The sequence below is a fragment of the Puma concolor genome, chromosome A2 (assembly GCF_028749965.1).
Source record: "Puma concolor isolate L17-30 chromosome A2, mPumCon1.1.hap2, whole genome shotgun sequence".
NCBI classification, from domain to species: Eukaryota; Metazoa; Chordata; class Mammalia; order Carnivora; family Felidae; genus Puma; species Puma concolor.
Genome location: NC_141668.1, coordinates 13272394 through 13288014, shown reverse-complemented (window position 1 = coordinate 13288014; position 15621 = coordinate 13272394). Strand labels below are relative to the sequence as shown.

The following is a 15621-nucleotide window of genomic DNA, read 5'->3' as shown; positions in this document are numbered from 1 at the left end:
CTTTAAGATCTAGCAGACTCTGATATCAAAAGCTCTGTTGCTCCAAAGCTCTGTTTATGATGTTCAATGTCCACCAGTAAATAGATAATTATTAAGTGTATACTATTTGACAAATTCATCCAGGAGATACATAACGTTATTAGTGAGGTTATCAAAACAATTTATGTTGGGCTAGATCTTTGGAACTGTGCTGCAAGCATATGTTTGACTAGGATCCAATTTGGCTAGGATATATTTGACTTTGGCCTGATCTCAGGACTTTTCAATCCCCTCTCAGGGCAGAAAGGGGAGCAGGCAGAGAGATGAATTTTTCCTGTGAGAAAACATGACCACTGTGTTGTTTTGGAGTAACTGATTATATGTTTCATTTTAATGCTCCCAAATATGCTGTCTGCAAGCATTCAATTCCAGGAGGAATCAGGCCAGGTCTCAACACGTCATTATGATTTTATAAGGTGCTTTCACAATCATGGTTAACCCTCATTAATTGGTATTTGGTACATAAGGTAATGGAGACTCACTGCACAGTTCATAAGTTTTCCAAGGCCACTCCAGCTAGCTAAATGGCAGGACCAGGATTCAAAAAAAGTGCTTTTGACTACAAGGGGTGTTGGTTTCAATCTGTCCCCGTACCTCTGATGGGAAAGGCTTTTCTGAGGTGTTGCTGATTCAGAAACAAATGAGCTTCTCTTCCATGGATTGGATCTTCCCCACCACGTGGTTCCCGAGGACACCTGGGTACTAGCTGACTGCCCTGTGTTAGAACAGATGTGCCACATTGGCAATAGGCCACAAGCCACATTTCCTTCAGGCCTGCAAGCCAGAACCTTCTAATACACATGAGAAACACTTACTTAAAAGACCTTCGGATGTCTTTGAAGTTGTGGCAGATTGGAAAAAAAGAACAGCTGGGGTCACCTTTGACTCCTATCACCTATCACAAAAGCCCCAGTGGACCCCACCCACCCATGAATACGACCTGGGGAAATGTCACTCAACCCCTTTGCATTTCATTCTCCTCCCTGAGAATAACACCTGCCCATCTCAGATTGATAGGCAAACCCTAAAATAATGTGTGTCTGAGAGTTTGGTCAATTAAAGCTCTGCCCTCTGTCATTGATCTTTGTGAGTTATTACTCTAGCAGTTTTATAGAACAAGATGACTGTTTTCTCCTCTTCTGATATATTCTAGCTTAATGTTTAGGCTCCACGTTTGCACAGTGTTATAACATTATGAATATACTTACCCAAACAGACATTTAAAGCACACCTGTTTTACGTCAAACATCCAAGCTCTTGAGTTACAGAGATGAACAAGACGCAGTCCCTACCATCAAGTTCCCTCCCAAGTTCCTCCCTTATAACATGCACCTGTGAGGAGAGAGCGAGAGAGACAGACAAAACTACAACGTAAGAGCACCTGAATCTTTCAGAAGGGGCTTATCTACTTCTAGGAGGTAGCCAAGTCCTGGGAGTTTGAGGATCACTGAGAAACACAGCTTCAGTTTTAGTGAGCAAGTACCCGAGCTATGATACCTTCCGTGAGCACAGTGATATTTTCTAACCGGCGGGTTGGATCTTTTCAGGATGTCCAGTACTCTGACATAGACTACATGGAAGGGGGAAAGGATTTCACGATTGATAAAGAGGCTTTCCCTCGTCTCGAAGATTTTGCCAAAGACTTGCATGGCCAAGGAATGAAATATGTGATCATTATGGTATGTTCAAACAAATCTGTAGCCTCATTTTTCCTTTCAAAGTGTAAAAGAAATTTACAAAAATAATTGTTATCATATTTATTTATTAGCATCCTGGAATATTAAATAAATCTAACTACCATCCCTATGAGACTGGAAGTAAGAAGAGAGTATGGATCTGGCAGGACAATGAATTTGCCATTGGACAGGTAATTTTGCAAGAAAATAACTAACTTACAGTCATCTGGGGAAGTCGGTACTTCTGTTATGAGAGTGAGTAGAAGGCAGTATCATTACTATTTTCATGGCTTTAGAGGCTTCCTTTAATATTATTTTTAGACCAATAGATGTCATAGTAAAATAATTAAAATTCTGGGGGATTTAAAAAAATTGAAATATATTTCGCATATGACATTGTGTAAATTTAAGGCGTGCGACATGTTGATCTGATACGTTTCTATATTGCAGTATGATTGTCATTGTGAAAATACCATTTCTACCACTTCACATAATTATCATTTCTTCTTTTGTGGTGAGAAAACTAATATCTAGTCTCTAAAAAGCTAGCCCCTGAATTCCTAGATATTTGAGAAGCAATGTATTATTAGAAGAAAATTCATTTATTCTTAAAGTCCTCCTGCACTCCAATTTCCTTGTCTTTCCCAAGACATTCAGCTATAATAATGCAGCAATATGCTCATAGGCTAATGTGCAACCTAACGTCCTTTTCTTTTCCATGAGACTTGTAGGTAGAGCCTAGCCTTCATTCCAACGTAGCAGTTTTAGGCATTGGAGTAGGCTGATTAGAAGCCTCTTTTCAGGGTACTTGAAATCAAATCATGTAGGCAACTTTTTATTCCAGTTACTTACAGGCTCAGCCCTAGATAATTGGATTATGTGAGGTTTCCTCAAACATACTTAATCTGAAAGTTTATGTGACTGCAAATTGTGTTGCTCCTGGGCAGTTTACTTTTCAAAACTCCTTTTCGGGGTTATCAATGCCCCTTACATAACTGCTCACTGAATTCCTATCGACTTTGTTTACAATACTTAATTCTATGTGTTTTCTTTTTCATTGGGTCGAACCTTCCAGGAAATAGTAGAGAAGTTCCCTTCCTTCCCCAAACCAATGCTTTGCTTGGTTTTGTTTGAAGAAAATTTCTAAAATATCAAGTAGACCAATAATCATCTGTAAGTACAAAATCAGAGGCCATGGTCACATAAACATGATTTTTTTCATCTAAAAAGTAGGTTATCCGGACCTGTGAGTCATTTCAGTAGGACTCATATTTGAGTGGTATACAATTAGTACGTTGCATGTAATTAGTGGGTGGAGGTTTATTATAAAGGCATTTGGTTAGAATGAAGCTTGCTGGGTCTGCTCTAGATAGGGTGTTGCTGTAGGTGACTTCTTTACCACACTGCCTATTTCCTGAGGTCCAAAATTACCTCTGGTTATTGTTTGTGCCCTATCACCTATTCACTCTTTGGTGCCCTATCAAATAGTTCAATCCATTTAAATTGAGAATTTTAAGCTCTCATCTTGAGGTTTAAGAAGTCTCAGAATTTTATGTATGTGTTTTTTACGTTATATATTTATATTTTTATAATATTTATAATATAAATATATACATATATAATATTTATTCATTATATATTCATATATGATATATATTCATTATATATTAATATATAATATATATGATATATATTCATATATATAATATGTTTTCATTACATATATGAATATATATTCATTATATTGCCTGAACATCATCCTAAATCATAACCTATAAATTCGTTGAGAAAATTAATAAGAATGTAAGCACAAAATCTTGTATCCTATCAGTTCAGGATTTTCAATAATTTGGCTATAAGTTCTATCTTTGTGCTATTTCTGGAAAATGTTGAAAGCTACATTAATAGGAATAGATAGGAAGAGAAGAGAGGATAAGAGATGTTGGAACTGAATAAGAAGCACAAAATTCATTTCACCATTTTATTTATTTATTTATTTTTCAGTAAGTTTTTTTTTTTTAATTTAAAGTTGTTAACATAGAATGCAATATTGGTTTCAGCAGAATTCAGTGATTCATCACTTACATACAGCACCCAATGCTCATCACAAGTGCCCTCTTTAAATTCATTTCGCCATTTAAAACGATTGTTTATATACCAAAATCAACATATTCTTTATAAACTTTGTTATTCCACATGGGTTTAAATGCTCTTTAATTAACACATTAAATGAATCCAATCATTCGCTCCTGAAATATTATCTAGTTAGACGTGTGAGAATTTTAAATAGTTCTTCCATCTGGTCTGACATGATGAAATGTTACTTTTGTGTTTTCATAGAAAAAAGACATCTGATAACGTCTCAGTTCTGTGATCAGCAATTGTTCCTTCTCTTTTTACTTCTTTTGGGTTCCTTGCATCTATTTTACTATTTAGTTTTGGGGGACATTTTGATTCTGAAATGATAAGATGCATGGGGCTCCTAACGGAAGAAGCAATAGCCTGCCATCAGTGTGTAAGTCACCCACCAGCCACACCAACTGTGGTGCCTTCTTTGTTCTCTAGGGATATCCCGGATTGACGGTCTTTCCTGATTTTAGCAATCCAGTTTGTATTGAGTGGTGGAGAGAGCAGATCAGTGAATTTCATAAAACTCTCGAGTTTGATGGAGTGTGGATTGTAAGTTGTTATTCCCGGATCAAACTTCTTTTGGAAATGGATGTTCCAAGATTTGAGAATGAGTTTTGACCCTGATCTGTAATAAAATAGTCTTCTTGCCTTAGTGCTTAGGGGCGCCTGGGTGGCTTAGTTGGTTACACGTGGGACTTTGGCTCAGGTCATGATCTCATGGTTTGTGGGTTTGAGTCCCACATCAGGCTCTGTGCTGACAGTTCAGAGCCTGGAGCCTATTTTAGATTCTGTGTTTCCCTCTCTCTCTGCCCCTCCCCAGTTTGTGCTCTGTCTCTGTTTCTATAAATAAGTGAATGTCAAAAAAAAAATCCTTTTACTTAATGCTGAGCTTCTATGCAGTGAAATAGACCCCTCAAAACCCTGGATTTTAATTCTGGATCTGCCACCGACTGATTATGTCTTTTGTGAGAAAGTCTTTTGCTTTCTCGTGGTCTCAGCTTTTTCCTCCATTAACTTTCAATCTAAAAATACTGGTTTATTAGAGGCTATAATTGCTATTATTTGTTGCACTGCTTCATTAAAATTTAAAGTTAATTAGAGAATGATTTAATGAATCCACTTTATTTTTAAGTGGGGATAGCAGGTGGAGATATTTCTTTGAAACTTGGGAAGTTATCTCTGTTAACAGGATTAGGCATCACCTATTTTTTAATTTTTTAATCCATTTTGAAGAAATAGATTTGATCTCAATTATATCTTCATGTCCCTCACTGAGTGGAATAAAAGGGGAAATTGTAAAATAGAAACATTCCTCTATCTTCGGCTTTTTTTAAAAACAATTTTTTTAATGTTTATTTATTTTTGAGAGAGAGAGAGAGACAAAGCATGAACAGGGGGTAGGGTAGAGAGAGAGGGAGACACAGAATCCAAAGCAGGCTCCAGGCTCTGAGCTGTCAGCACAGAGCCAGATGCGGGCCCCGAACTCACAAACTCCGAGATTGTTACCTGATCTGAAGTCGAACACTTAACTGACTGAGCCACCCAGGTGCCCCAAGCGTTATTTTTTTGTTTTTTAACGCATCACTGAAATAATAACAGCAACAATAACATTTATGGGTAAAAATCAGCCTTTGGGATGGTATTTCCTAATTAACAAATTGAACTCAAGGTATAAAAAGTAAAACGTGCCTGATACCACTGAGAGTTGGAGGGCAGTTTAGGCACAGTCTAATCCAAAGGATGAAACAGAGGTCAAGAAAATTTAGGAAGATTACTCAAGACCCCTAAGTCAGTTGGTAAGAGACCCCAGACGGGCTCCTAGTTCAGGTGACATTCTCAGACAACCAACCCAACTGTAGGTAACCCTCTCCCTTGTGTGGCTTTTGTGTCTTTGCAGGAAATGGATGAAGTATCCAGCTTTCACCACGGGTCCAATCGTGGGTGTGAGTCAAACCACTTGAACGTTCCTCCTTTCACTCCCAGTAAGTTGTCACAAGGCTTGTTGAAAGCAGCCTCAGCAGCACGGGTTGTGGCAGAGCTCAGTCCCACTGTCCTGGAGCACGCAGCCTGCAGCCAGGTGGGCCGCTCCTCTGCTGGAGGCCCTGCCACCACATTGGTCTCTGGCCACCTTTTCTCGCTGCAGGAACCGAACCCCAGGGCGAGTGTGTGATGGAGACATGCCTCCCCCACGGGGTTCTGTGTTCTCCCAGCCCCTTTGGGGTTCTTCAGAAAACCTCAAGTCCAAACTACCTTCCATTGAAGTAAAGCTGCAATTTTGTTAATTTTTTTTCTGCTCATTAGCCATAATTGAAAACATCAATGGTCCCAATTAGGTCGCTCTTAATTTTTTTTTTTTCCAGAGTTGAACTATGTTGCTTTTATTTTTATTTTTTTTATTTATATATGAAATTTATTGTCAAATTGGTTTCCATACAACACCCAGTGCTCATCCCAAAAGGTGCCCTCCTCAATACCCATCACCCACCCTCTCCTCCCTCCCACCCCCCATCAACCCTTAGTTTGTTCTCAGTTCTCAACAGTCTCTTATGCTTTGGCTCTCTCCCACTCTAACCTCTTTTTTTTTTTTTTTTCCTTCCCCTCCCCCATGGGTTCCTGTTAAGTTTCTTAGGATCCACATAAGAGTGAAACCATATGGTATCTGTCTTTCTCTGTATGGCTTATTTCACTTAGCATCACACTCTCCAGTTCCATCCACGTTGCTACAAAAGGCCATATTTCATTTTTTCTCATTGCCACGTAGTATTCCATTGTGTATATAAACCACAATTTCTTTATCCATTCATCAGTTGATGGACATTTAGGCTCTTTCCATGATTTGGCTATTGTTGAGAGTGCTGCTATGAACATTGGGGTACAGGTGCCCCTATGCATCAGTACTCCTGTGTCCCTTGGATAAATTCCTAGCAGTGCTATTGCTGGGTCATAGGGTAGGTCTATTTTTAATTTTCTGAGGAACCTCCACACTGCTTTCCAGAGCGGCTGCACCAATTTGCATTCCCACCAACAGTGCAAGAGGGTTCCCGTTTCTCCACATCCTCTCCAGCATCTATAGTCTCCTGATTTGTTCATTTTGGCCACTCTGACTGGCGTGAGGTGATACCTGAGTGTGGTTTTGATTTGTATTTCCCTGATAAGGAGCGACGCTGAACATCTTTTCATGTGCCTGTTGGCCATCCGGATGTCTTCTTTAGAGAAGTGTCTATTCATGTTTTCTGCCCATTTCTTCACTGGGTTATTTGCTTTTCGGGTGTGGAGTTTGGTGAGCTCTTTATAGATTTTGGATACTAGCCCTTTGTCCGATATGTCATTTGCAAATATCTTTTCCCATTCCGTTGGTTGCCTTTTAGTTTTGTTGGTTGTTTCCTTTGCTGTGCAGAAGCTTTTGATCTTCATAAGGTCCCAGTAATTCACTTTTGCTTTTAATTCCCTTGCCTTTGGGGATGTGTCGAGTAAGAGATTGCTACGGCTGAGGTCAGAGAGGTCTTTTCCTGCTTTCTCCTCTAAGGTTTTAATGGTTTCCTGTCTCACATTCAGGTCCTTTATCCATTTTGAGTTTATTTTTGTGAATGGTGTGAGAAAGTGGTCTAGTTTCAACCTTCTGCATGTTGCTGTCCAGTTCTCCCAGCACCATTTGTTAAAGAGACTGTCTTTTTTCCATTGGATGTTCTTTCCTGCTTTGTCAAAGATTAGTTGGCCATACGTTTGTGGGTCTAGTTCTGGGGTTTCTATTCTATTCCATTGGTCTATGTGTCTGTTTTTGTGCCAATACCATGCTGTCTTGATGATGACAGCTTTGTAGTAGAGGCTAAAGTCTGGGATTGTGATGCCTCCTGCTTTAGTCTTCTTCTTCAAAATTACTTTGGCTATTCGGGGCCTTTTGTGGTTCCATATGAATTTTAGGATTGCTTGTTCTAGTTTAGAGAAGAATGCTGGTGCAATTTTGATTGGAATTGCATTGAATGTGTAGATAGCTTTGGGTAGTATTGACATTTTGACAATATTTATTCTTCCAATCCATGAGCAGGGAATGTCTTTCCATTTCTTTAAATCTTCTTCAATTACCTTCATAAGCTTTCTATAGTTTTCAGCATACAGATCCTTTACATCTTTGGTTAGATTTATTCCTAGGTATTTTATGCTTCTTGGTGCAATTGTGAATGGGATCCGTTTCTTTATTTGTCTTTCTGTTGCTTCATTATTAGTGTATAAGAATGCAACTGATTTCTGTACATTGATTTTGTATCCTGCAACTTTGCTGAATTCATGTATCAGTTCTAGCAGACTTTTGGTGGAGTCTATCGGATTTTCCATGTATAATATCATGTCATCTGCAAAAAGCGAAAGCTTGACTTCATCTTTGCCAATTTTGACGCCTTTGATTTCCTTCTGTTGTCTGATTGCTGATGCTAGAACTTCCAGCACTATGTTAAACAACAGCGGTGAGAGTGGGCATCCCTGTCGTGTTCCTGATCTCAGGGAAAAAGCTCTCACTTTTTCCCCGTTGAGGATGATGTTAGCTGTGGGCTTTTCATAAATGGCTTTTATAATCTTTAAGTATGTTCCTTCTATCCCGACTTTCTCAAGGGTTTTTATTAAGAAAGGGTGCTGGATTTTGTCAAAGGCCTTTTCTGCATCGATTGACAGGATCATATGGTTTTTCTCTTTTTTTTTGTTAATGTGATGTATCACGTTGATTGATTTGCGAACGTTGAACCAGCCCTGCATCCCAGGAATGAATCCCACTTGATCATGGTGAATAATTCTTTTTATATGCCGTTGAATTCGATTTGCTATTATCTTATTGAGAAGTTTTGCATCCATATTCATCAGGGATATTGGCCTGTAGTTCTCTTTTTTTACTGGGTCTCTGTCTGGTTTAGGAATCAAAGTAATACTGGCTTCATAGAATGAGTCTGGAAGTTTTCCTTCCCTTTCTATTTCTTGGAATAGCTTGAGAAGGATAGGTATTATCTCTGCTTTAAACGTCTGGTAGAACTCCCCTGGGAAGCCATCTGGTCCTGGACTCTTATTTGTTGGGAGATTTTTGATAACCGATTCAATTTCTTCGCTGGTGATGGGTCTGTTCAAGCTTTCTATTTCCTCCTGATTGAGTTTTGGAAGAGTGTGGGTGTTCAGGAATTTGTCCACTTCTTCCAGGTTGTCCAATTTGTTGGCATATAATTTTTCATAGTATTCCCTGATAATTGTTTGTGTCTCTGAGGGATTGGTTGTAATAATTCCATTTTCATTCATGATTTTATCTATTTGGGTCATCTCCCTTTTCTTTTTGAGAAGCCTGGCTAGAGGTTTGTCAATTTTGTTTATTTTTTCAAAAAACCAACTCTTGGTTTCGTTGATCTGCTCTACAGTTTTTTTAGATTCTATATTGTTTATTTCTGCTCTGATCTTTATTATTTCTCTTCTTCTGCTGGGTTTAGGCTGCCTTTGCTGTTCTGCTTCTATTTCCTTTAGGTGTGCTGTTAGATTTTGTATTTGGGATTTTTCTTGTTTCTTGAGATAGGCCTGGATTGCAATGTATTTTCCTCTCAGGACTGCCTTCGCTGCGTCCCAAAGCGTTTGGATTGTTGTATTTTCATTTTCGTTTGTTTCCATATATTTTTTAATTTCTTCTCTAATTGCCTGGTTGACCCACTCATTCGTTAGTAGTGTGTTCTTTAACCTCCATGCTTTTGGAGGTTTTCCAGACTTTTTTCTGTGGTTGATTTCAAGCTTCATAGCATTGTGGTCTGAAAGTATGCATGGTATGATTTCAATTCTTGTAAACTTATGAAGGGCTGTTTTGTGACCCAGTATATGATCTATCTTGGAGAATGTTCCATGTGCACTCGAGAAGAAAGTATATTCTGTTGCTTTGGGATGCAGAGTTCTAAATATATCTGTCAAGTCCATCTGATCCAATGTCTCATTCAGGACCCTTGTTTCTTTATTGACCGTGTGTCTAGATGATCTGTCCATTTCTGTAAGTGGGGTGTTAAAGTCCCCTGCAATTACCACATTCTTATCAATAAGGTTGCTTATGTTTATGAGTAATTGTTTTATATATTTGGGCGCTCCGGTATTCAGCGCATAGACATTTATAATTGTTAGCTCTTCCTGATGGATAGACCCTGTCACTATTATATAATGTCCTTCTTCATCTCTTGTTAGAGCCTTTAATTTAAAGTCTAGTTTGTCTGATATAAGTATGGCTACTCCAGCTTTCTTTTGGCTTCCAGTAGCATGATAAATAGTTCTCCATCCCCTCACTCTCAATCTAAAGGTGTCCTCAGGTCTAAAATGAGTCTCTTGTAGACAGCAAATAGATGGGTCTTGTTTTTTTATCCATTCTGATACCCTATGTCTTTTGGTTGGTGCATTTAATCCATTTACATTCAGTGTTATTATAGAAAGATATGGGTTTAGAGTCATTGTGATGTCTGTATGTTTTATGCTTGTAGTGATGTCTCTGGTACTTTGTCTCACAGGGTCCCCCTTAGGATCTCTTGTAGGGCTGGTTTAGTGGTGACAAATTCATTCAGTTTTTGTTTGTTTGGGAAGACCTTTATCTCTCCTTCTATTCTAAATGACAGACTTGCTGGATAAAGGATTCTCGGCTGCATATTTTTTCTGTCTAGCACACTGAAAATCTCGTGCCAATTCTTTCTGGCCTGCCAAGTTTCAAAAGAGAGATCAGTCACGAGTCTTATAGGTCTCCCTTTATATGTGAGGGCACGTTTACCCCTTGCTGCTTTCAGAATTTTCTCTTTATCCTTGTATTTTGCCAGTTTCACTATGATATGTCATGCAGAAGATCGATTCAAGTTACGTCTGAAGGGAGTTCTCTGTGCCTCTTGGATTTCAATGCCTTTTTCCTTCCCCAGTTCAGGGAAGTTCTCAGCTATTATTTCTTCAAGTACCCCTTCAGCACCTTTCCCTCTCTCTTCCTCCTCTGGGATACCAATTATGCGTATATTATTTCTTTTTAGTGTATCACTTAGTTCTCTAATTTTCCCCTCATACTCCTGGATTTTTTTATCTCTCTTTTTCTCAGCTTCCTCTTTTTCCATAACTTTATCTTCTAGTTCACCTATTCTCTCCTCTGCCTCTTCAATCCGAGCCGTGGTGGTTTCCATTTTGTTATGCATTTCGTTTAAAGCGTTTTTCAGCTCCTCGTGACTGTTCTTTAGTCCCTTGATCTCTGTAGCAAGAGATTCTCTGCTGTCAGCTATACTGTTTTCAAGCCCAGCGATTAATTTTATGACTATTATTCTAAATTCACTTTCTGTTATATTATTTAAATCCTTTTTGATCAGCTCATTAGCTGTTGTTATTTCCTGGAGATTCTTCTGAGGGGAATTCTTCCGCTTGGTCATTTTGGATAGTCCTTGGCGTGGTGAGGACCTGCAGGGCACTTCCCCTGTGCTGTGGTGTATAACTGGAGTTGGTGGGCGGAGCCGCAGTCAGACCTGATGTCTGCCCCCAGCCCACCGCTGTGTCCACAGTCAGACTGGTGTGTGCCTTCTCTTCCCCTCTCCTAGGGGCAGGATTCACTGTGGGGTGGGGTGGCCTGTCTGGGCTACTTGCACACTGCCAGGCTTGTGATGCTGGGGATCTGGCGTCTTAGCTGGGGTGGGTAGGCAAGGTGCACAGGGGCAGGAGGGGCAGGCTTAGCTTGCTTCTCCTTAGGTGATCCACTTCAGGAGGGGCCCTGTGGCCGCAGGAGGGAGTCAGATCCGCTGCCGGAGGTTTGGCTCCGCAGAAGCGCAGAGTTGGGTGTTTGCGCGGAGCGAGCAAGTTCCCTGGCAGGAACTGGTTCTCTTTGGGATTTTGGCTGGGGGATGGGCGGGGGAGATGGCGCTGGTGAGCGCCTTTGTTCCCCACCAAACTGAGCTCTGTCGTCCGGGGGCTCAGCAGCTCTCCTTCCCTTTGTCCTCCAGCCTTCCCGCTTTCTGAGCAGAGCTGTTAACTTATGACCTCCCAGACGCTAAGTCGCGCTTGCTGTCGGAACACAGTCCGTCAGGCCCCTCCGCTTTTTGCAAGCCAGACTCGGGGGCTCTGCTTGGCCGGCGAGCCGCCCCTCCGCCCCGGCTCCCTCCCGCCAGTCCGTGGAGTGCGCACCACCTAGCCGCCCTTCCTACCCTCTTCCGTGGGCCTCTCATCTGCGCTTGGCTCCGGCGACTCCGTTCTGCTAATCCTCTGGCGGTTTTCTGGGTTATTTAGGCAGGTGTAGGTGGAATCTAAGTGATCAGCAGGACGCGCGGTGAGCCCAGCGTCCTCCTACGCCGCCATCTTCCCTCTATCTCTCTTAATTTTTTTTAATTAAAAAAATTTTTTTAATGTTTATTTATTTTTGAGAGAGAAAGAAAGAGAGACTGAAGGAGGGACAGAGAGAGAGACACACACACAGAATCTGAAGCAGGCTCCAGGCTCTGAGCCATCAGCACAGAGCCCGAGGCAGGGCTCAAACCCACGGAACCATGAGATCACGACCTGAGCCGAAGTCGGACATGTAACCAACTGAACCACCCAAGTCTCTCTTATTTTTAAGTCTCATTTCTAGTCAAATTTTCCATTCCTGATTTTGAAATTGTGTGTGTGTGTGTGTGTGTGTGTGTGTGTGTAACAGCATCGAATAGATTGTGCTGTGGAAACAAGTAAGCCCCAGCATCTAAGTGGATTAACACAATAAACATTTATTTTTTGTTCATATAATACTCCAGCATGAGATGTGTGGCTGTCACTCAAGCAGTGACTCAGGGATCTAGTTACTTCCATTGAGTGGTGCTCCCACCTCAGAGTCCCTTGTTTCTGGCTTCCTGGGTGAAGGAGAGAGACGGTGGAGGTAGAGGGAGTTTTATTGGCCTTGAAGTGAGGTGTGTTCAATTGGCTCACATTTCTTTGCTCAGAAAGCCAATCACATATTCTCAGTTTACCCTGGAGCAAAAGTGTGAAATACAACCTTCCTCTCCCAGGAAGAGAACACAGGCTTGGTGAACATCTGGCCAGTCTCTGCCAGTTTATTCTGGTTTGTCCACTTTCCCTGCACCCTGGAGTAAGGTTTACCTGTTTCTTGAGCCCTTTCTGGTCACTGAAAGAGTGGAGAACTTTTCTGGGAGAAATCTTGTCTTCAGATCACTTAACTTCTTGCAAAATCTATTTGCTTGCCCTGTTTACTCTTTATTCGTCTCTGCTCGGTCTTTGTTCCCATTTTTTTCCCCACTGTGGGTCAGTTTATTATGTTTCCCTTTTAATCTCTTAATATTCTTCTTAGCCAGAACTAAGTTGTTGTGTTGTTGTAGTTTTGTTTTGTTTTGTTCTATGAAAAAAACTGCAATGTCATCCTGTTCTGCCTGCTTCTGGCAAACACCTCACTCCCTACCTCACAGCATTGTGTCTTCCTACCTGTGACTAGCCTCTGCCCCAGAGCTGCTCTGCTTCTCACCTTTTCAGGTTTGGAGAGCACAAACTAGCATGATAAAGACTTAGATATTTACCTTTGACCTTTAGACAGTTGTGGCGTCTTTTCTTTTTTTGTTTCTAATATTTATTTATTTTTGAGAGAGAGAGAGAGCGTGCGAGCAGGAGCACGGGAGGTGCAGAGGGACAGGGGGCCAGAGGATCCAAAACAGGCTCCACACTGGGGCTCGACCTCACGAACCTCGAGATCATGCTCTCAGCCAAAGTCAGCCCCTCAAGCGACTGAACCACCTGGGCGCCCCTGGAGTGTCTTTTCTTATCATGGAAGTGGTTGTGAGTCTCATTCCACGGGCTGAGCTGTGCCAAAAATACACATTTCATTATGTTTTGGAATTCAACTTAATTTCTGGTTAAGTTGACCTGGTGGGATTCTGTTGGGCTTGTGGGGAAAACTCAACCTCATGGTTTCCTGGTCCCACTGCTTTCTGGAATTGTACTTCATACTGCAGCCCTATGTCCACAACAGAGCTTCACGAAGGAGGGCTGCTATGTCTCAGTTACTGGTCTACCAGAGAAAAAATAAGGGAAGAATGAGATCCTAGGCTACAAAGCAGAAACTTTTGAGCATTTTAGGGAAAATACAGTCGCAGTGGTGATTCTAGAGGTAGGATCTGAGTTCTCATTTGTGAAACCACCCAAATGTCATCTCTCATTTCTTTAAAAAGCCTACCCAGCATATGAGTACCTATAATGGAAGAGTGAAAGCATTTTCCTTTCCACTGTCCCTCATGCCTGTTCCTAACACATTCAGTTCCTCTTGATCAAATATATGTAGAGAAATGTGTGTGTCTTATTTGTATTTAATCTCAGACCAACTTCCTGTGGCAATGAGCTTGTTCGTCAGTTACTCCATCCAGCACCATTTTTTTGTGACCTCAGTGGGCGTGCACATTAATTTTAATGATCTATCTCAGGGGCTTAGTGTAGGTCCGTGTAGGAAGCAGCATTTAGGGTAGAATTTAAAATCTGGAAAGGATTTCGTTAGGCGGAGACTGGGTAGGAAGATAGAACAAGGAGGAAGCAAACAATTGGGTGGTTATTTTGTTAGAGCCCATTGACAAGGAAGTACGTCGCTAATGGGTATTTCCCCACAGGAGTTCTGGACGGCTTCCTTTCTGCAAGAACCCTCTGCATGGATGCAGAATTTCATCAGGGCCTTCACTATGATGTCCACAGCTTGTATGGCTACTCCATGGCAAAAGCTACACACTTGTAAGTACTTGATTTTCCCCCTAATTCCAGCTTGGGGGAGTTAGGAGGCAGAGGGCTTTCAGAATCTTCCAGAAGTATGTTTTTCAAATATTTTTGTGCTGATAAGGACACAGAAACTCAGATCTTATAGGCTACTAAAGAGTTCTTTTCCTATAGCCCCTTGGTTTCTGTGGGAGATTAGTTTTGATTGGCTTGTGACTAAGGGACTTCATCAGATACTAGTAGGCAGTAAGGTGTAAGGTATTTAGAGCATTCATTTGGAAGCCATCCCTTGCTGAGGTCCTATTACCCAATGTTGCTGTGGTTAACACACTAAGGTTTCCTGAATTGGCAAATAAAAATATAGGACCAAGTTAAAATTGTACTGGACATACTTACACTAAAAATTATCCATCGTTTAAATGAAATTCAAGTTGACCTGAGTGTCCCCTGTTTACCTGGCAATGCTGCATGCAATACTTCTAGCTACTCTCCCCACTGCCTGCCCCAGTCTCCCTCTCCATTCTCCTGTCTGCAAACATATGCTTATCTTTAAAGCCTCTCTTCAGATGGTCATTCTGGAAACCTGCCTGTCGGTTCTAGAAAGACTATCTCCCTTTTTTTGTGCTACCTTTGTTTGTATTGCAGTAAGCTTAATGTGCAAAAATCTTATAACTTTTCGATAACCCATTTTTTCTTTCTTGCTGGACTGTAAGTTTCTTGAGGGAAAAGCCATGCCTATATCCTTAGCCTGAGGAATAGTGTATACTAAAGATGTGTGTTGAATAGCTGCTGGTCTGAGGGAGAGAAGTCAGGAAGGGCTCCACAGGGGGCCTGGTGAGAGAGGTGAGTTAGACTACACCACTTGTTTTCCTGCTCCGTTGTGCCCTCCAGACTTTGAATTATGCTGGATTGTCCAGGTGAGAGAGAGTCCTTGTCCAATAAGTGCCAAAGTTTTGATCTCAATAAAAGAAAAGCTTCAGGAAAAAGGACACATTTCTAATTTTGTTATCTTCTCTTTCTGACCTCTGTCTCCCTCACTCTACCTTTCCTGGGAAATAAATTAGATGAATAAGGCTCAGGTTCC

The 15621-nt window shown here is 41.0% G+C and overlaps 1 protein-coding gene across 3 annotated transcripts in view; it reads left to right on the top strand.

Annotated features, from left to right (window-relative positions):
- Window positions 1-15621, top strand: part of MGAM2 (maltase-glucoamylase 2 (putative)) — an 87592-nt gene that overhangs the window by 20083 nt on the left and 51888 nt on the right. For all 3 annotated transcript variants that reach the window (XM_025929362.2, XM_086688353.1, XM_086688352.1), the window contains exons 10-14: window positions 1587-1718; window positions 1808-1906; window positions 4281-4394; window positions 5743-5827; window positions 14438-14555. In XM_025929362.2, coding sequence (XP_025785147.2) covers window positions 1587-1718; window positions 1808-1906; window positions 4281-4394; window positions 5743-5827; window positions 14438-14555 — 548 coding nt within the window. The remainder of the gene's footprint in view (window positions 1-1586; window positions 1719-1807; window positions 1907-4280; window positions 4395-5742; window positions 5828-14437; window positions 14556-15621) is intronic.